The sequence below is a fragment of the Pistacia vera genome, unplaced genomic scaffold, assembly GCF_008641045.1.
Source record: "Pistacia vera cultivar Batoury unplaced genomic scaffold, PisVer_v2 Contig233, whole genome shotgun sequence".
NCBI lineage: Eukaryota > Viridiplantae > Streptophyta > Magnoliopsida > Sapindales > Anacardiaceae > Pistacia > Pistacia vera.
The window spans coordinates 914,460-937,370 of NW_022196039.1; the positions used below are offsets into that span (position 1 = coordinate 914,460).

General features: G+C 33.7%; 2 protein-coding genes across 2 annotated transcripts; one reads left to right on the top strand and one right to left on the bottom strand.

Annotated features, from left to right (window-relative positions):
- Nucleotides 1-5,002: 5,002 nt before the first annotated feature.
- On the bottom strand, nucleotides 5,003-6,830 carry LOC116131346 (CASP-like protein 1D1). The gene is made up of 3 exons (XM_031417006.1): nucleotides 6,511-6,830; nucleotides 5,567-5,693; nucleotides 5,003-5,447 (listed from the first exon to the last, which is right to left on the bottom strand). Exons 1-3 carry the CDS (start codon nucleotides 6,747-6,749, stop codon nucleotides 5,223-5,225), a joined length of 591 nt encoding a protein of 196 aa, XP_031272866.1. The 5' UTR covers nucleotides 6,750-6,830; the 3' UTR covers nucleotides 5,003-5,222.
- A 14,278-nt stretch (nucleotides 6,831-21,108) lies between these two features.
- Nucleotides 21,109-22,449, top strand: LOC116131386 (aspartic proteinase CDR1-like). The gene has a single exon (XM_031417034.1). It carries the CDS (start codon nucleotides 21,109-21,111, stop codon nucleotides 22,447-22,449), a length of 1,341 nt encoding a protein of 446 aa, XP_031272894.1.
- The last annotated feature ends 462 nt before the right edge of the window (nucleotides 22,450-22,911 follow it).

Here is a 22,911-nt window from a genome sequence, read left to right on the forward strand (position 1 = left end):
CATATTTTGTTTGTGATTTAATTGGATTATTTGTGGGAAATTGTGTTTAAATTGTGGAATTTGAATTAATTATTTCATAAATACTTTTTACGGGATCACGGGTGTATTTTGAGTATTTTCAAGTTCAAACTGATATATGAAGGAAAAATAATGATGTCGATAGAATTGATGATGAGTAAGAACAAACGGTGCACGAATCAGAGTTGAAACGAGAAAGTTGTCACGCGTCGAAGATACAACGTAAAATCTGGAAATCCTTCAAGATGAGCATGCTTCGATATTTCTGTCATAACCTGAGTTGTATAAATCGAAATTCAACAATTCTTGTGGCGTTGGAAATCTTATTCAGAGAACTACAAAGTTTGATGACTTTACCAAATTCTAAAGATCACATACTCATTGGACAGAAAGAACGATTGCCGCAGCGACCGTTTCTTATCGTCGCAGCGAGGGGTCAAGGGCCTGTTTGGGTTATTGCATTCTCCTAGTCCGAATCTGAATGGGTTAAGCATTTAATTCTTTCCTAAGTAACCTCCAAACCCTAGCACTATAAATAAGGGTCTTTAAGTAGTTTTTAAAGAGATTAGAGAAGGAGAAAGGACAGCTAGTATTTTGAAGATCGGAATTCTTGTAGTTCTTGTTCACCAATTAGAGAAGTTTTTATATTTTTCTTTCTTGAACTCATGCTATTGAATACAATCGTTGTTTTTATTATTTCAATTATGAACTAAATCCCTTTTCTAGGGCTAAAGATGTAGCCCAATTTATGAATATGTGTTGGCTTTATTGTTGTTAATTCTTATTGAGCATTAATTCTAAGTTTTATTATTGTGTGTAATGCTTTCAATCTTAAGGATCTGAGAGTTGAATTATATCATGGGTTGGGTTGAGATCGAGAGATGAAACCTAATATGTCTAAGGTAATAAAACCATAGATTGAGCGAACGCTAGAGATAGGTTACCGCAATCTATGAGACTCTAGTAAATTCCATAGAACTTAATGATCTCTTAGCTCCTAAATCCAACTTAGAGATATTTTGGGTTGTTGCTTAAGGGTTAATTTGCTAATTGTTCGAGAGAAGGTTAGTGGAATATCAGGGGAGTTTGGCCTTTAGAATAAGCTTAATTAGGTTAGCAATAATTGTCAATGCATGGGATTAAATTGGTTTGAAATATATGCCCTTGGTTTAGTCATATTGATCTGTTTATCAAAGTATTAATAAAATTCTGCTTTTGTTTAGTTTTTAGTTTGTTTTCTTTTTCATTAAATTCATTCTTAAAATTCTGTTTCACCAAATAGCAACAAAATAGACTAGTTTGGTACTTGGTAGGTAGTTCTCTTGGGATTCGACACTCGTTTACTCAAGCTTTATTACTTGTGCGATTTCGTACACTTGTGAATAGCCTATCAAGGAAAAAAAGGGAAGCTCTCTCTAACAAAACTTTACTTTTTTTTTTAGCAAACCCTAAATGTTCTATAAATAACTCACGAAGTTCAAGGGTATTTTTGGGCTAAAAATATCATTAAAGCCCTACAAAGGTCGAGAGAAATCGTAAATAGAAAACCAGAAAATCGCTTCCATGTCGCAGCACAAACCAGAATTTTTCTTCATTTTATTCTTCCGAAACCATTCCTTAACTCCGATATGCGTAGAATCTTCGTGCTTTCCTCATTATTAGCCTTTCCATCTATTTTAAGTCCAAAATACCTGAAAATGCATCAAAATAAATCAATGTAATAAGAATGACGCTTAAGAATTATTAAGGCATAAATCCAGCCCTAAATCAATCTTAAATGCTAACAAATAAGCAGTAATAAGATGCATTTTCTTACTCTTATCAGGGACCTGGGCATTGACTTCTTGGGCTCAAATCGCTACTTCTTTCCCTTTCTCTGATCATCATTAGCCCATTTGCGATCAGGCTTTCTACTACCCTTCTCCCGGTTTTCCTCCCTCCAACTAGGAGCACTAATCAAAGGATTGGGGTCGTGGCGGTTCAAGGTGGCCACTGAATTTTCAATCCTGAGATAGTTCTCAGTGAGGTCGTAGAAATGGGTGAGGGAAATATCATCCTCAGACTGTAGCTTTTTCCACAAATCGGTTTACAAGCAAACTCCTGCAATAATAAAAGTTTGAACTAACTCTTCAGGCTTATTAGCCACCTTATGCAGCTCCTTGTGGAACCTATTGATATAAGGTTTGAGGGACTCACCGTTCTCCTGCCATATGTTGCTCAAATAGCTCAATGGCATTGAGAACTTCCTGTTAGATGCTGGCAGAAGCGATCTAAACCAACGCTTGGCGTGGACAGTCAGAGTCACTCCTAAGCAACGACATTTAGCCAAGTTGGAAACTTGGTGAAGCTCCATTAGGTCGTTAAACTCATAAAGATGATCTACAAATCGAAATTCTCATCGAATGCCCATATGTCGGGCATTCTAAATCTTGACGAAAGAGGAGCAGTAAATACTACTGGAGAAAAGGGAGACACCTCAACGACCTACCCTCGCTCATTTTATTGAGCTCTAATTTGATCCAGACTCACTATAACTCATCAATCTGAGAAAACAGAGCTATTTGGGGATCACTTTCCGCAACTCATTCTACTGATCTCTAATTTGATCCAAACTCACTATAACTCCTCAATCTGAGAAAACAGAGCTATCTAGGGATCACTTTCCGCAACGTGGGTTTGCCCCTCATGATTGCGGTTGAGGAAAGACCGTAAGTTGGACTCTTCCTCACCTCGACCGGATTCTCCGACATACCTTAGCACACGCTGACTAGAGCCATGTGAAGGCCTGTAATGGCCAAGGGAGCTATCTCGACCTCCGCGGTTGTCAAAACCGACCCCTGGAAGGTGGGAATTTCCCTCACAGTGATGGTCAAACCATCACTTCGGCGATGATGGGAATCTCCCTGCGTTGCACTCTTGTGGGGATGCCCATGCGATGTGGCATGGGCTGGCTCATGATGCGACATACCGCCAAGTTGCAAAGCCATAGGTATTCTACCTGCTTCATGACCAGTATTCGCTGGTCCCTTGGAGCCCTTTGGCCTATTATCTACCGCTTGCTTCCCCTTATCTTTACGCGTTGTAGTGCACGCGGCATGGGCTTTCGCTCGTTTCCATGCTTTAGTGCGACCTACAGGCTTCTTCGACAACAACACCGCTTTATCAAAATTGGGCGATACGACATGATCCAAACGATCTAACCTTCGGCTAACCGTTTGGAGAGTATTGTTGAACCTTTCCAGGTAATTCATCACAGTTGGGTCGAGCTGTAAGCTCGAGGGAATATCCGCCACGGTACCTTGTGGAATCGGAGGTACTTCAAGAGAAGTATCATCCTGTACCTAGGGGATCTCCTCATTGCTGGTGCTAGCTCGCTCGACTTCAAGACCATGAGCCATTTGTTCGCAAATAGAACTGGTTGATCAAAGATTCCTGATGAAGAGCGAATACTAAATTAGGCCCTTCTTCTAGCGTCAAACTGTTGATGCTTGATTTTGACACCAACGACTCGCACGTGCAAAGTGCTAAGTAGCTCTTAGAAATTACACGTGAATAAATATGATAATCTAATGCAAAGGCCGAATAATAAATGAAAGATGATTTTTAAAGTGGTTTGGATGCTTCAAGCGAATCCTACATCCACTGATACTTTATATATGAGAGATTACAAGAGATCACATATAGCGAACTGCAAGCGGAGATACAATAACTGAATATTCAGGTTGAATATTAAATCAGTCTCTTTCTCTTATGTTATCTTTGCTCTAAAAATAAAGATTACAACAGAATGAGGGTTTTTTGTCTCAGAATCCCGAAAATGAAAGAGAGAGTTATCTATTTATAGTAGAGGAATTTAAGGTAATGATTACAAATCCACAAATGGTAGGTGTCGTGCAAGTCCTTCCTTGCATCCCATTGGCCAATAACTTCGGTAATATTCTCAAATTACCTGGGGCTTGGACAGATGTGTTATTCACTCATAGGCAAGACCTGAATCTACAAAGTTGGTGACAGTCATACTTTTTCTGTCATAGAGCGACGTGGCAGCTCTTAGACGGCGCAAAGCCTCCCTGAATTCTGATTGGTGATTACTGACATAAGCTTATATCAGTCTCGACTTTTTAGGCATAACACAAATCATCTGCATGTTAATATGAGAGAAATACAATTACTTAAATTTGAGATGCTTTAAAGTTTAAAGTAACTAAAAAATAAAATAAGGGACAAGATTTTTGTTTTAAATAGATGGTTGTCACACGAAGGGCGGGAGTGATGAAACTTGGCTGTATGTAGAAGGTCACCATGACAACAACTGCAATTAGCGTAGCTGCAACTAGTGAGACCCTAAGAACCACATCAACAACACGTGGCGGCGGCGCTTCAGATTTTGGAGTGGCAGCTATGAATATTCCATGGTTTTTCGTGGCTAAAATTGTTTTTTGTTTATAAGGGCAAAGGTGGTGAACGAATTGAAGCAAATTAAGGTGGCAAATTAAGTCATTAGTGTGTGTGTGTGTGTGTGTATAGATGAAAATTTGGGTGCACCACAAAAGTCAAAAATAAATGTACTTGTCACCTAAAAGATTTATATTATGCACATGCTTAGTTAATTATGCTTAATTCTAATCTAAACGAGGTTGAAGATTTATTCGTTTTACACGTTGTTTTTGCAAACATATATATATATAAGGGCCAGCTTTTACAAATTAATTGTGCAGTTACTATCAATTATGCTAGCATGCATTTTCAATTAATAGTGATTCCTTCATTTATTTGCTCATTAAGATTATTCAGTGTTATTGTGAACTTTCATTTCCTGGACCGGGGTTTCTCCTAACATTAGTTAGATTGAAAATAAAGTGAATTACACAAAATTGAAAGTTTAGTTTAAATATAATAGATACAGATCAATGTCGTTGGCTTCAATTTGATGCTACGTACGTATGATTCATATATGTTTGATAATTTATCTATGTGAAAGAAATACGATAACTATTATTCATTAATCCAAAGCAATTACACGTATTATAGCTAAAACTTACAAAGAAATATTCCATAAAAAAATATATGACACATGACAACATTGATTTGCACACAAAGGAATGAACTAGCTAGTTTCTCTAAAACATACACAAACTACATGCTCAAGGCATGCAAATTAACACAGCATTAAGTAGAGTAATTAATTTGATTGATTGAATGAATTAATCACGAGCCCGTTTGTAAAGAGAGAAAATGGATAGAAAGATGAGCAAAACAAGAACGATGGAGGCGAGAAGTGACATAGCAAGGGAGCTTATAATATAATCACAGAACTTGTCGTAATTAGGGCAAACTTTAGTCCACCCAACATGACTGTTGCCCTTATATCCAATATATGCTACGCCGCCGGCGGTTCCTAATGCTGAAGCTACCACCCCAAATATCAACTGCACCATGAGGAGAACGCAATGTAGAAGCTAATTAGTATTCAATTTATAATATAAACTAAATCAAATTAAGGAATTAGATACATCTAATATAGAGAGAGTTAATTAATTAAACTTACCACGTCCCAAAATGCAAAATGGAGCAAGAACTTCTTTGAGAAAGCAGGCTTCAAAATGGTTGAGAACGATGCAAGCGTTGTTATGATACTGTATAGGCAAGCGACCGATAATGCTGTCACAAAATATCTGCACAAACACATAAGAAATCAATTAATCTTACTTAATATACTCAAATAATGGTGAGTAAATAATTTTTTTTTATTTTTTCTAAATTCACTCTTTAAACATCTACATATAAAATGTAATATCAAAGAAAAATGTGAAGGGATTCATAAGTTCTCTTCTAGTAGCATCTCATCCAACAGATTTTTCCTTTTTTACAAGTTACAAATTAATATTTACATATTTAAGTATTTATAATATATATCCAAAAATAAGTTATTAATGACTATATTTAAAAAATATTAAATAAATTTACTACATAACATAAAATTTGAATTGGGTTATACACAGACAAAATAGGAAATATTTGAAAATATGAGATAATAAAATTATCAAATTAACGATAAATATATATCTATATATGATAACATAAAAATAATAAGAAAAAGCCACTTTACCAACTTTAGTCATAGTCTTTACCAACTTCATTAATTTAAAAGCAACTTTAATTTCCTGAAGACTAAAGTTATCCAAGAGTATTATAATTATGCATAAAGCAAGACATTTCTTAATAAAGACCCTGCCATAATGAGAAATTAATTTCTCTATCAGCTCATTCAATATTTATTTATAACAGTTAACAGAGCTCAGCTCAATTCCTTTTTTAATCATCTATAAAAGCTCCATGTAACTAATTAATTTAAGGTCTGAAAAACCATGCATGCGAAACATATGAGAGAAATTTAATTACCTAAATCGATATATACACTTAAGTAACTAAGAAAATAAATAAGGGACATGATTTTTCTAGTAAAATTAAACAAAATTAAATTGTACTCACATGAACGCCGGCGAGTGATTAAACTTAGCTGTACGTCGCATCATCACTCCGGTCGGTGGTACTGGCACAACCTCTGTTTGCTTGCTGGTCACCATGACAACAACTGCAACTAGTGTGGCTGCAAATAGTAAAACCCTAAGTGCCACATCAACAACAAAGCAGTTTACACGGCGGATGGCTGGTGGCGGAGCTTCATCAGATTTTGGTGGTGGTGTGGCTGGTTTATCAGTTGATTCCATGGTTTTTTGTGACTAAAACTATATGTTGTTTCTAAGGATAAGGGTTGTGATGAACGCAGCAAATGTGACAGATTAAGTCATTTTGTGAATGTATATATAGACGAATTTGGGCTGCTTCAGAAAGTCAATAAACAAATGTAATTTGCAGTGCCCAGCACGGAAACGAATTGCATTGAATTAAATAAGATGTTAATATAATGTTGTGGGCCGCGAAAGAGTGATGGTGGTATCTTGTAATCCATTTTTGCTTCTTATTTGCCAGAATATATCACCTAACATACATTAAAATAATTAAAAACAAAGAGGATATGGATAATTTTCTCTTGTATATTTTGTCATTATATATAGGATGTCAATTCGTCCTTGAGTGACAAAAGCCTACCATTCCTTCCTTTGGATTATGATTAAGATCGCCTACCTCACCACTACTTAATTATTGGATTTTCACATATTCATGACCCTTCAAAATTAAGATCCCCAAAAAAATTATTGATAATCTGTTTGGTTTATGATTTGGAAAATACAGTATATATTATTCAAAAATATGAGTTTTAAATTAAAATAAATACAATTCAACCCATTAAATGCGTTGCCATAAAAATTTAATATAATCTCTCTTGTTTTGACAAATAAAATCTGTTTTATTTTTATATAAAACTGATGTTAATTCTTCATAATAATGGGCAGAAAATTAAGATTAATCCAGATATACCTATTGCATGCACACGTCACAGAGATGGATAGAGAGCTTATCCTTTCATTGAATATGTTGTTGTCCCGATTACTTGTATGGATAAAAATGAATTAATCCATTTTCAGTCGCCTTCAAAACTGTCTATTCCATAACTTGTTCATTTGATAGAACCAATAGAAATGATGATTTAACTGAAGATAAGAGTATTTTCCACAAATAAATATGTGTGTATGATATTAAAATTCAAAAGATAATTGAGTACAAGAAAAGTTTGATGCAATTAAAATGCAACAAAATCTTGTTTGAAATCGGTATACATAATAACATATACCTAATGGATATATTTTAATTCTTGGTTTTCCTCATAGTCAAAACCTAATCAATCTAAACCCTAATTAAGTGCGCAATTTCATAATCATACAAAGCATCCAAGAATGGACTGCATCTAGAAGGATTATAACCTCATAAAGGAAAATTGCATCGAATCTAAGAAGCTCATGGAAACTAAAATAGTGATCAATTGCTTGATTGAAGGTTTTGTAAATTAATCAAGGATTTCTTTTATGTTAAAATCCCAAAGAAAAATAGCATGTATATATAAATTATTTATAACTTTACATCATTTTTGATAAATTTATTAATCGATTCCAAAACTACAAGTTTATCATAATGAAATAACCCAAAAAGGGAGGGGATCTTTTACTTAAAATTTTTAGTTGTGGATTAATACAATCCATTGGTGTAGGAATTGCTAAGGTGGCAAACTCGTCCTCACACCCATTGGATTACAAGATATCAACGACTCAAAATTTGTATCTTANTAACCCAAAAAGGGAGGGGATCTTTTACTTAAAATTTTTAGTTGTGGATTAATACAATCCATTGGTGTAGGAATTGCTAAGGTGGCAAACTCGTCCTCACACCCATTGGATTACAAGATATCAACGACTCAAAATTTGTATCTTAATTTAAGTCAAGTTAAAAGATCCCACCTCATAAGAACAATTAAACACAATTGATTAAAATAAATCCGTCAACTCAATGAGTCATCTCATGTTCTTATTTTGATATTAACAAATTAATATGCCCCTATGCATGTTTTCTATGACTCTTACTCAATCGTGAACTTACATGACAAGGAAATTTCCCAATGCATTCAAAGGTTAATCAAGAAGGGAATAAAAAGATAAAGCTAGGATGAAGAATTTGAAGGAATTCAAGAAAGCTTAGTCTAGGTATATTTCCTTGTAATCAATTTTTATATGTGTTAAACATGAATCTTGGTTAGAAAATTTCCTTCGCATAAGAAAGCTCTCAAAAAGTTGATTTTGGTTTTTGTGGAATTGGGGCCTAAATATCATTTTTCAAACTAAAACGGTTAACTTAAATTTGCCACATTTTAAATCTTCACAGTTTAACCCATTAGCTCAACCGAATAGGGTTTTATTGTTGATTTTTAATTATAGGCTAAAATGTCATATTTTAAAGTTTAGGGATTAAAATAGATTGTATGATTTTAAAATATTGCAGTTTAACCCATTTAATGGTTGTCCTATTAGAAAAAAAGCATTACAAAATGTCTTGTTTTAAGGACGACCAATAGGACAACTATGAGGTTGACCAAATAGCCTATTAGGATGACCGAATGCACCATTAAGTCAACCTAACGTCAGTTGATAGTTATAATAGCTAATGACATATCAACAATAGGTCGACCGAATGACGCGTCAACAATAGATCAATCAAATGACAAACTGGAAATTTCATTTTTGTGCATAATGATTAAATTTTTGAGGATTTTCTATACAAACCCAACCAAATCATATTGAATCAACTTTTGTCACACTAAACTTGCAAAAACATCAAACCAAAAGTATTCAATCATTCAAAGAGATTTCACATTCTAACCTTAAACTCTTGCCACATCATCACTTGTATATATACTTTGTAGATTGGGTTGTATTTGACTAAACACTTGTTCATTCACTCTATTAAAAGAGTTTTCAGTATTGTATTAATTTAAATTTCAAAATGTAAAAGAGTGGGGTTTACTCTTGGGGGCTTTAGGCCTTTCTAGGGAGAGAAAGTAAGTCCTATTGGTTGTGAGAGGTATAATTGACACCTTGAAGTAAATTGGGTTTCAGTGTTGGATAGAACACTTGTGTAAAGGTTTAGTCACACCTTGGAAGCCAATTTCTATGAAGAAATCTTAGTCTTGGTTGAAAACTAAGTGAGATAGTGGAGTACTCCAAGGGGAATAGCTTGGAGTAGTGAACGTAGGCCGGGCCCCTTGGAGTAGTGAACGTAGGCCGGGTTTGGACCGAATCACTATATATCGCCGTATTTTTCGATAGTTCTATGACATACAATTTATTTGATTCAAACCCTAAACAATTTTCTTGAATCTTTGAAATTCAAACCATTGGCCACTTTTTTTTGTCTTTTTTTTTTTAATATATGTTTTTATAAAAAATTCCATTCAACTTTATAAGCTCTTTGATCGTAAAGAATTTCAATGATATGAGTTGAAAGTCATAACTTTATCCTGTGTGAGTTCATATTCTTAGATTGACTTCATTATATAGTTGAATAAACGCAGCCCATGCCAGTGATTTGATCTGCTTTTTTCAATCAAGCTTTGACAATTCTTTGCCCGACAATTTTTCTTTTTTCTTTTTTCTTTTTTTTTTAATTGAAGAAAAAAGATAGAAATTCGATGTTATTTTATGAACTCGGCCTTTGTGAGTAGTCAGGATTGTAAAATTTTCTAAAATCTTTCAATCTTATCTTCTTAATTCAATAAACTCAACCTCACTGGTTAAATTTTCAGCACTTGGATTAGAAAAGAAGAACCAATTGTAGATTATTCCACGAATTAACGTGTCGCAGAATTTTCACCACTCCTTAATTATTTGGGCTGTAATCAGCCCATCAAAAGCCCAATAAGAATTGGGGATTTGTGTCTGTTACCAACATTTGTTAGCAATTAATTACGCATTTTTCAAATGTTTTTCTGATGAAAAGAAATTGTACAACAACATCATGGAAAGAATGATCATAAATGCTAGGACTTAAAAGATTGAAGAGGGGAAGTTTAGATCAGAGTAATTTATTTTACGTAGAAGGTTAATTTGAATGTCTTTTCCTCTTTATTTATGTAAAGATACCTGGTAACTTTTTTTTTTTTTATACAACCAAAATGTCTATACTAGATTACGTGCACTTTGACTAATCTTTGAGAAAGATTAATATAACAATCCACTGTTATGACTAATCCTCGAGAGAGACTATTGTAGTAACCCACAGCCATGGCAAATCTTTAGGGGAGACTAATGCAATAACCCATAATCACAACTCTCCACCTAAATCTTAGAAGTTAAGGAGATTCGAATTTGAGACAGTATACCTTAATCACACATTCTAACACTCATCCTACCACTTTAACTAAAAAAAAAAAAAGGATAAATACTTGCTACTTGAGTGTAGTATAGTATTTTCATAAAGCTATCGAATTAATTATAAAATATTCATTGCCACGTCTCAATTATCATGAAGCCTTATATAAACAAAACGTTGACATGGGCCAACAATAATTTGAACATGAGGAGATAAGTATTAATTGGAAGAATGCAGACCTGACATTTAAATTGGCAGCTTTCATTCTTGTAAATGTAATGGCATACGTCATATGTATTTATGGAAGAATGAGATTTCACACACAAATCAATTGACACATCCATCCAATTTTCACTTCTATCTCAATTACTCTCATATATCTTATTTTAATTAACAAGATTTTACAGTCATTTTTTGTTCGGTTTATCCACCCGCTAAAAAGAACAAACAATTTTGAAATTTTTTTAAATTGTTTGGTTTTATTCCATAAACATTTATAAGCAATATATAGTTTATTTAAAGTATTAAAATTTTAAAGTTATTCTCATTAAGTGATTAATTGGGTTGATAGGCATTAATTAGCTACCGCTTGATTTCCGTCTATATTTGTATCTACGTTTAAAGAATGTGAAGATTAGTGGTCAATTAATTTAGTTGGGAATAGTGAAAGGTTTAGTAATTACGTTTGGCCTATTTTTAAGATTCGATTTAGATGGACAACTACTTTTTTGGGGGGGTAATTAGATAGACAACTTGCTAGTTACCTTTGGATAATTTTTGGTTTTCAATTGTTTCCAAAACTATAAAAATAATATCATATCGTGATATGCTCTTTTTTTTTTTTTTTATGATCAGAGTTGTTCGGGTCAGTTTACGTGTACTTCAATTAATCTTTCGAGACCCTTAAACTATCGATCAGGTAAGAGTTATAGTGACTACTCCTATTAACAACCGATGAGAGACTTGAACTTAAGACCTCTTAAGTAATACATCCAAAAGTTTCTATCGAACCGTTCAATCACTTAAAGATAGTTAAAATTATATCATAACAATCATTGACAAAAATTAGGATAAAAATCGTTTTCTAAGAAGAGTATTTTAATCATCCCCACATAGACACGAGAAATATATTATATATATATATATATATATATATATATATATATATTATATATATATATAATATTATATATTTTTTTTTTTTTTTTCAAAGTCTAATATAATAATTGTGAATAGTTTGTTATACGTTAACAAAACCAGGGGCCGGATACAGGTTTCAATTGTGAGATCTTTTATATATATAATATAAAAAATTTAAATTATAGAAAAAGAAATTTAATTTTATAATCAATCTATACATGGGCATTAAAATAGACAAAAAAAATGAGATAAATTTAACCAAATTAGATTTTCCATGTGAGAGATACCAAATGTACGTAAAATAATAAACAATTGAAAATCATTAGTCATAAATTTGAAATTCTTCATGAATAAATATGCTTTATGATAATTCCGGTTTGTATATTAGTATTATTCTCTTTTTAAACTACTTTAAAGTGTTGAAATTTTAAAAATACTATTATTGTTTTTAAATTTGATTTCATCCTTTTCATTTTAAAGTTTTTTTTTTTTTTTTTTTCATATATATAATTTAATAGAAGTTATATTTTATTAGCTTTGCTCAAAAGCCCCTACCAAATAAACCCGTAAATTGTTTCCTAATATATCCGATTAAGGATTCATTTATCCTAATATAAATACTTTAATTTAAAAGAATAAATCAAGTAAAATTTATAAAATATAATAATGATATTTTTTTTAAAATTTTAATACTTTAAATAAACTATAAATGAAAATAGCTAAGACATACTTACTACTGATTTGATTAGTGTTTATCACCATTTCCCCCCTAAAGTATTATAAAAAACTATTTGCTTCTTAGGTATTATAGTCTCAATTCTATTAGTTTTTGGGTAACCGGAGTATCGAAATTAGCTTGCGTACACCTTGACTAATCCCCGAGGTCTATTAAACATTCTACAAGCTCAAAAGCCTAGTTAGTAAATACGCGTTTTATACGCGAGTTATACGGCCAACCGTATAATTCGCATATAAAACGCGTATTTACGTATTGTTTAAATGGCTGCTAAATTATTCACGAATTATTGGAATATCCGTATAATTCGCGAATTATTGCAAAAAAAAACTGATTGAAATGACGTCGTTTTAGTGGGGGAAGAAGAAATCAGTGGGTAAGGGAAGAGATTGGATTTATTGGAAAAGGGATTTTAGATTGGATTAATGATATTAAAATAATTTAAAATTTTCTAAAAAACCCCCTAAGTTTGCTAATTTAACTAAACACCCCAATATATAAAATTTTTATAAAATGACAAAAACACCCCCACCACCGACAGTGCCAGATTCCGGCCACCACCGCTGGAATCTGGCCGAAAAATTACGTTACGAAACAGGCCGGTCGGATCTGTGTCGTAACGCGTCGATATGGCATTTTCCGTCCAGATCCATATCTTTGGTCGTGGCTATCAACGACGGCTATTTCTTTAGCCGTCAGCGGTGACTTATCAGCCTTTTCTGGTCATGGTGTAGGTTGTTATAGCAGATTCCAGCTACCACCGATGGTGGTTGTCGGAATCTGACAAGTATGGGTTTAGGGGGTGTTTTTGTTACTTTTTAAACTTTTTTCTGGGGGTATTTATAAAATTAATAAACTTAAGGGGTCTAAAAGTAATTAAAAAAATACAATAATATTTCTTATTTTTTAATTACTTGATATAACTTCATTTTTTTTAAGTTATAATACGTTAATGTATTATTTAATATGATTAATTATAATTGCCTTATACTTAAATTTATTGGATTTTATGATTTCTTTATTTAACTTTCTTGCACAACCTAGTAATCGAATAGTCTTAACTCTTATTGAATCAAAATAAATAATAAACAATTAAAGTCATATATTATAGGTATAAAATAATAGTTAGACTATTGTAATACTAATCTTTTATATAGATTTGTGAGACAAAATTTTAGTTCTTGATTTAATATAATTTAATGGATTAATGGGAAGTTAAAATTGGTTACATTTAATATCAAACTTATCAAGTTTTAAATTAGTAAAGAATCATGGCTAAATATTGTGTTTGAGTCTGGAGGCTATAATTTGAATATCAGTTATATATTGTATATTTGTGTTATTGATTAATTGAATACTTTGCATTTGAAATGCTATATTAATTTTAACCAGGTAATCCATAAAAATGTTAAAACTAATATTGATATTATCGTATTTTTCAAAACGTATTATTGACAATGCACCATATTAAACCCGTATATATCCGTATCGTATTTTTCCTATATCCGAATTTTATGGCCGAATTTTTATAAACGTATTTTTCACCATTTGTCGTATTATACCTGTGAAATTCCAGTATCATTTTTTTACCGTACCTGTATTTACTAACTAGGCTCAAAAAATCATATAAGTCATAAATGTGATAGGTGATCTCAATGTTCAAACGAAGGGAGCAAACCTTCTTGACTCTATAGGATTTACACTTTACAGTTCTATTAGTTTTCCATGATCTGACTAATGATTTTTTTATTTTATTTTTTACTAATGCATTTTACATCTTACCTAATAAGTTATTTTGTTGAGAAATTGCGTGTGCATGAATAATTTCATAAAGACAGCAGAATATGAGCAAACTTTTTTGCGTCTGGCTCTCACCTAGACCCAGCCCTTCATTTAATGCATGTCTTTAACACTTGACCTGAAACCTAACAATGACACAAAAAACAGACACCATTGGCATTTATCATTATTTCATTTTTCTTCATTCCACACTACGTACTAATTTCAATTCACCAAACTCTTTTAGCTTTCCTCTATTTAAGGCTAGCGATTTCTCACTTATTTCTTCACTCTTTCTATTACAACTCTCCCAAGTATATCTCTTTCACTCTATCTTAGTCTTTCTTTAATTTCTTTGAATTATTTCGAATGGATGGGATGGAGGGCAAAGTGGAGATGATGAACAAACGAAGAGTGAATAGTCGTGAATTGTTTTTACGGTTTTCGGCCTTTCTGTTTACTCTTGTTTCTGTAATTCTTATCGGGCTGAATAAGCAAAGTAAGCTTATTCCGATAAAGCTCTTGGCCAATTTCCCACCCGTTGACGTTCTTGTTACTGCTAAGTGGAAATACCAGTCTGCCTTTGTGTAAGTTCTTCTTCTTCTTCTTCTTCATCTTTACTTTTAATTTTCTTAATTAATGTAATTTCTTCTTATATGTTTATTGTTAAATGGTGTAAAATCGTTTTAAAAAGCTTATTTGGTGAAATTGAAATTGGATTTTAACTTTGCAGGGGTGTGTCCTCTACTTTGTTTGAAAATTTGATATATTTGTGTGTTACTAGCTAATTTTTAATGTTTTTTTCATATAAACGGATAATTAACTAATGTCTATCAAGAATCGACGGCCTGCTCTTTCCTAGGAAGTCTAATTTATGAAGATGGCCAAGTCTAATTTTTAATGTTTTCTAGGTTAAGGTGGTTGCCACTATTTATGAAGATGTGATGTTCATCTAACATATAGACAAGGTAACCACCATTGGGTGGCATACCACTATTTCTAACTGTGATGTTCATTTAATAAAGATGACGTTTATTTGATCGTTAATTTTAATATCTTAAGAGATTAATTGAGATACGCGTAAACTGATCTAAACATTCTATTATATATATATATATATATATAGTGTTAATTTTAATGTCTTAAGAGATTAATCGAGATACGCGTAAACTGATCTAAACATTCTATTTTATATATATATATATATATATATAAAAAAAGTTGTATAATCTTACTTCTTCTTTCTTCAAAAATTAATAATTAATGAAAATAATATTAATAAACAATTCCTAATACTTTCTTCTTCTCTTTCATTTTATGGAATAATTTTTGTGAAGTTCAGGAACTTTCCAATGTCTATCAAGAAATTAATGACGGTCAAGTGCTTCCTGGAAGGTCTTTTTGTAATTTAGTGTTTTCTAGGTTAAGGTAGTTGCCATTATTTATGAAGATGTGATGTTCATTTAACATATAGGTCCACGTATGAGGAATTTTTTTATGTAATTACTAAAATTCATCAAAATTAAGCATCTTTATATATTATCAAATTACATTTATGAAAAATCTCCCTGCGAAGTAGGTTATTAATATATAATTCCAAATTAAATACAAGATCTAATTATTTTTGGACCATATTGTAGTAATAATTCTGAATATATAACCCGAATTCTATGGTTAATAAATCCAAAACTATCTGTAATTTTAAGGATCATCAAAAGGAAATATCAAGTTTCAATGTAAACCTCTTTTGTTCTTCAGTTATTGTTTCCATTATAAGTTTTTATAATTAATTTTTCATATCTTTTCTGTCTTCTGTGTGATATAATTCACTTAGAAACAAGATTTAATTAATGGATTAAACTAAAAAACTTTTCAAGAAAATTTTCCTCAATATCGAACCAATATAAATGACACCAACTACCCTCTTGCCCTGAAATCTGACCCAACTGCTACGTTGTCTAGTTGTCTCATTGCAGCTGCAACACCAAGCTGTCATCTTCTCCGTTTTAATTAATATCCCAACTATAATGGGCCATTAATTATGAGCTTCAACGTCAACGTAAATTGCAATATTGATAGTTAGCAAAGTTGTATATTAATTGCTAATTTTCTTTTTTCTTAGATATCATATGGTGGCAACTCTTATCGCATGCTCGTATGCAGCAGTGTCTCTGTTTGTTTTGATTGCGAACAAGGGGGGCGGAAAGAGGGGCTTAGCTTCGATCATCGTTATTCTTGATCTAGTGATGGTGGCATTGCTATTTTCCAGCAGCAGCGCGGCCGGGGCCATCGGTGTCTTGGGGTACACAGGAAATTCACATGTGCAATGGCATAAAGTTTGCAATGTTTTTGGGAAATTCTGTGAGCAAGCTGCCGCTGCAGTTGGCTTGTCTCTATTTGGTGGATTGGCGTTGCTCTTGCTGGTTGCCCTTCAAGCTTTGGGAGCTCACAACATTCCCAACTAGAAACTTTGAACACCATGAATGCTTTCATGGAGACCTTTTCATGTTTCTGCCCCTTTTTATTTTTATGCCTACTTGGTTTGATTTTGTTTATTTTCTTTCTTTTAAATGTATGCTCATTGTTGTCTCGGTTCTTGGATTTTTAATTAGGTGTAATCTGTAGGATTACTTTATCAAACCTATATATAGAAGTGCATCTAAATAAAAAAGAAATGTTTAGAAAATTATAAATATTGATAGATATTTGAATTTTTTTTTTTTTTTTTTTTTTTTTAGGTACAGTTTTTTTACTTTTTGGAATCAAATGAGACATGAATCTTAGGAAAATACATTTTTTTGAGAAGTTGAAAGATGAATGGTCGATCAATATATTGGTAATTTATAGGGATGACAACAGGGCTGGGACCCCATTCCCCGTCCACATCCCGAAACCATTCCCCCATCCCCGTTCAGCCCCCGCTACAGGGTAGCAAGGAATCCCTGTTCCCACCTTACGGGTAATTTTGGACCCCATCCCCGCCTCGCCCCGCCCAAATAAATAATAAAATTAAAACCAAATGTAATCACTATTCACCGAATTGAATATATTGATACTAAACAAAATTGTTGCAAAATTGAAACCAACTTTATACATGGATCCAAACATCAAATTCAATTATGAAAAATGCAACATCTAATATTTTAAACCAATTAGCTCAAATTTAATGATTTCCAGCAAATACCTTGTAAGAATAAACATCATTAGCTGATAAAACCTATATATAGAAGTGCGTGTTCGTCCAAACCAACCCATGCCAGGGGGCAACTGCTTGTTCTGGAGATATATCCTTCCAGACTTGCCCAGTAGAAAATCCAACTTGCTGACCCTCTTTGTTTCGCCAAAAGAATTTATCAATTCAGGGGGACCACCTTGAGGGCAGGGAGGCATCTGGGAGCTAATCTGTGATCGGGCCAGGCCCACCTGCCTCCATCCACAATTTTGCAAACAGTCGCCTCATGATTAAGTCCCAACCTATAAAAATTTGAGCTGGGACAATGTTGTACAAAGAGCCACAGGGGTGCCAATGGTCATACCACCAGGAGACGAGTTGTCCATCGCTCAAACTAATTCCCACATGTCGCCGAATGCTATCCCTCACCCCCAGAATTTTCCGCCAAGACCAGCTGGCGTCCCGAGGGATGCAGACACGCCAAATACTTCTGCCCTGCAAGCGAATTGTGTGAATCCACTTGACCCATAACGTGCTCTTGTGAGTGACCACCGACTAGATGTGGTAAACCATAAGGGTAGTATTCCAGATGCTTAGATGTTTTAAGCCCAGACCTCAGGCTCCAGCTGCTTTAGGAGTCCAGGCGACTTTTTCTTTTCCCTTAATCGTCTTGTTCCCTGCCCAAAGGAAGTGGCGCATCATTCTTTCTATTAATTTCGTCACTGGCTTGGGCAAAATGAACACACAGGCCCAATAGACCTGGAGAGAAGAAAGCACAGAAATGTGGGATTACATTATCAAACCTATATATAGGAGTGCATCTGAACAAAAAAGAAATGTTTAGAAAATTAATATTGATAGATATTTGAAATTAAAAGGTTGACTAAATATTTATTAATTTTTTTTTTTTTAGAAGTTGAAAGATGAATGATATATCAATATATTAGTAATTGTATAGGGATGGCAACGACATTCCCCATCCCCGTTACGAGGATGTCGACGAATCCTCATCCCCGCCTCGCCGGGAATTTTGGACCCCCACCCCGCCCAAATCAAAAAATGAAATTAAAACCATTTGTAATCACTATTCACTGAATTGATACTAAATAAAATTGTTACAAAATTGAAACCAACTTTATACATCAATTCAATTGTGAAAAAATGCAACATCTAATATTTTAAACCAATCAGCTCAAATTTAATTCAGTAATTTAATGATTTCCGGCAAATATCTTGTAAGAATAAACACCATCAGCTAATAAAACCAAGAATCATAAATAAAACAAATAAATTACCAAGCAAAGAACAATATAAAATATATGTAATTTAATGATTGGATAAGAGTATTATAAGGGTGTTTGTGTATATATATATATATATATATATACACGGGGCGGGGTGGGAGATGAACTATCCCGATTCCCGAGGGAAGGGGGGTCTTTGTTAGCAGAAGTGACCCACCCAATTCAAGTTGACCTCCATTAACAATTAATGTGATATTGTTACATTAATATCCATATAATATTCAGATTCAAAGTATATAAAAACTTAAAAACATTGAGAGATTGGCCGTATTTATATTAATTTGCTTCCATGGAAATGGAGTCCATGGAAATGGAGGGAGCAAAATATGTGAACATGTTTTGTGGCTCCTTGTGATCAAAATTCAAAACCTTGAAATCGCCACGATGATAATTCTGCTGACAGCCTTATCAAATCAGAGGGTATGGCTTAAATAGCCTAATCACCAAGTAAAAGAAAGTTAATCATGAAAAAGATATGCAAAATCAAAGAATATCATAACAAGAAGTACGGTACAGTACAGTACAACTGAAATATATTCCTACAAAAAATCACTGCTACAAGATTCTCTCGCTACATTCAACAATGGAAGACAAGGAAACAATAATGGCGGGTTACAGTGGTGACCCTTCTGTCCCTTCAAAAGCAGAACCTCCAGTAATGTCACCTTTGCATGAGGTTTTTGTGAGTAAAGAGAAAGGTTCTAGCTGCAGAAAACGAGAAGAAGATGGCGAAAAAGGAACAACTGATCAGAGAAATAGAGAACGGAGAATGAGAGAGAGAATAAATCAGAATTACAATGAGCTTCAGTCTATGCTTCCTAAAGAGTTACTCCCCAAGGTTAATTAATTGCTTTCTTCTTCTAACACACTCATTTTGATTTTGATGCTCTTATTGACTGATTTCATTGAAATTTTAATTAAATTTTAAAGACTATTAATGAGTAGTTTTCATTTCCCTTCAACAATTTATACTCATTTTTATTTTATGTTTCTTAGATTAAAGTAATGTAGTAATCTTAAATGTGGGAAGCCATTGTTTTGCTCATGGTAGTGACAATTTTAATCCATGTTTTGCTAGGCAAGTCGAGAGAAGATTGTTAGTGAAACAATTGAACATATTAAGGCACTTAAAGAAGAGTTAGAAAGATTGGAGGAGGAGAAGAATTCATCAACATCAATGGTGGCAAAAGGGAGGGTGTCTATGTCTTCCAACGAAAGTTCCTCCATTAATGTCACAGTCTCTGGCGACATTGTGTTCTTCGGGATTCAATTGTTGGCTCGACAAAGGTTAGTGACTGATATTTTCATGATCTTCCTTGAGCAGGGGACTGAAGTTTTGGCTGCAAATGTTGCCGTTAACAATGGCCTATTGATGTTAACAGTTACTGCATTAGTGAATGGGAATAAGAATATCGTTATTGAGAAGATTAAGAGAGACATACTTATGTTATAGCTTGTGATTCTTTTTGGGTTTTATTTGAAGAAGGGTAGTGAAAATTGGTATAGAAAAAGAGGTCTACATTTACAAGTAGCTAGTTAGTTATATGAAAAAACATATTTTGTCAAGGCAACACACTTTGAAGAAGATCAAAGTAGAAACAATTTACCTGTTAAAATTGAACTTTTTAGGTATTGATTTAATGAAGAAAATAGTGGAGATAGGATTGTTATTGCTTCTATTTCTATAATCATTTCTGCGATCGACGGCGTCTTGTTTAGCAGTTGAAACAAGAGACCATGTTTTGCTTCTTGGTAGTAATCTCATGGCAAAAGAATTGAAAACTGAAAAAGAAGTTATTATATAACATATCCAATTTATAAAGTAAATGAACATTGAAGCTGCCAATGTTACTCTTTTCAACTCTGCATCAGAAAATGACATCTATATTTCTTTCAAGCTCTGAGAATCCTTTAATGAGACATGCCTAAGAGGGGGAAGGTCTTGGTTAAAAACAGGTTGTACTAGTTGAGCCAAATGATTTAGACTTACTATTTTTTATGCCAAAAAGTGTTTCACACTCTTGATGTTTTTCCATACTATTTCTAGCAGATATCCAGCATGTATTAAATTTGTATAGTCTCTCTAAGCGCCATGTATAGAAAAGGTACTGTTCCGCTCCTGGTTTCTCTCATACATTATGGCTTGCTTGTATCTCTTTCTCAACATTTTCTTCTTTACAATTTCCATTTTCATTCCTCCATCAACTCCACACCTTACAAATTCTACTAATATTGATGGCTTCACTGTTCGTTTGATCCACCGCAACTCACATCTATCACCCTTTCACAACCACTCTCTTACCACCTCTGATCGTATCCGATCAGCAGTTCATCGCTCCTTTTCACGTCTCAATCGCTTCCATTTTCTCATTTCACCTTCCTTAATCAGCGATATTTCACCCAACATTGTTCCTGATGATGGTGAGTACTTTATGACATTCTATATAGGCACTCCTCCGAGACAAGTATATGCTTTAGCAGACACTGGAAGTGAACTCACTTGGGTCAAATGTTTGCCGCGCAAACAACGCCACGAAGAAACTCCACATACTTTTGACCCCTCTAAGTCTTCTTCTTACAAGAAACTGTCATGTTTTTCACCCTCCTGCAATAGCCTAAACATGAACAAGAGACTCTGCACGAAGGGCTCTTGCTACTACATAGAAAAATATGGCGACGGATTAACTACGACAGGAACCCTTTCTGTCGACAAATTTAGCTTCGAGGATGATTATAAGAATGCTATGGATGTTGATCATTTGATTTTTGGTTGTTCTGATGATGCATCTGGACCTGTCATAGGAAATGAAACTGGGATTGTAGGACTTACCCGACGACCATTATCGTTAGTCTCTCAATTGAACTATACAAAGTTTGCATACTGTATGGTGATACCTACAAATAATCAGTGGTCAGGAACAAGAAGCAAAATGTATTTTGGATCAGAAACTGAATTTCTCGGGGGCCAAGCTCCATTAGTAATTGGATCAAACAACCAATACTACTATCTGACTCTCCAAGGAATCAGTGTTGGTGATGAAAAGCTACAAATCCCAAGTGGGATTTTTGATATAACAGAAAATGGACAAGGAGGATTCATCATCGATTCAGGAACCACATACACATTACTTCAAGGAGAGGCGTTTGATGCTTTAGTGAATGCATTAAGTGAAGCAATAAACTTACCGCAAAGGAGAAATTATGGGGAAGAACTGGAACTGTGTTTTGAAGGTTCTTTTGAGGATTTGGTTTCGCAACCAGATGTAACATTTCATTTAAATGCAACTGATCTGATACTCACGAAAGAGACCACATATGAAGAAGTGGAAACTGGGGTTTGGTGCCTTGCAATTTTGAGGTCTAAGAATCCTTTGTCTATACTTGGAAATGTTCAGCAGAGGAATTATTATGTTTCATATGATCTTCGCAATGGCACCGAAGCGGTTTATTTTGCACCAGTAGATTGTGCTGTCTTCTAACGTTTTTATGAATCCTTCAAAATGGATCAATCACTGTAGTAACTAAAATCATGTGCAATGTTTAATAACCAACCGTGGTGAAACCCGGCAAAGCTGCCGGGTCCCAGGTTGACTGGTTTGACAGGCCGGTGAAATCAAATGTCAAAAAGTTTGAAATTCAACAAGTACACTCCTAAAAATCTGTCAAGTCCTTATAAGTTTAAAATTTAGCAAACACACCCCAAATACTAATCAACAGTTGACCAGTTGGCAATGATAACATACCAAATGCAATCTCAATCATCCCTTGAACCTATTTCCTAGAAAATCTATTCGGCTAGATCTCACCAATGCTAATGTTGACTCATCATCATCCCAAATTCTAGGGTTTTGGTGACTAGGAAAATTGTTAAGCCAAGATTTAAAACACTGATCATGTGTACTATTAATACAATTTACTACTTAAAAAGGGCATAATATTGA

What these genes read in the sequence shown, in the direction of transcription:
- LOC116131346 (XM_031417006.1), bottom strand. Translation starts at nt 6,749, where the DNA reads ATGGAATCAACTGATAAACCAGCCACACCACCACCAAAATCTGATGAA. An exon ending in AATCACTCGCCGGCGTTCAT is followed by an intron (nt 5,694 to 6,510) that starts GTGAGTACAATT and finishes GTGTTTGTGCAG; the next exon opens with ATATTTTGTGACAGCATTAT. An exon ending in ATTTTGCATTTTGGGACGTG is followed by an intron (nt 5,448 to 5,566) that starts GTAAGTTTAATT and finishes CTCATGGTGCAG; the next exon opens with TTGATATTTGGGGTGGTAGC.
- LOC116131386 (XM_031417034.1), top strand. Translation starts at nt 21,109, where the DNA reads ATGGCTTGCTTGTATCTCTTTCTCAACATTTTCTTCTTTACAATTTCC.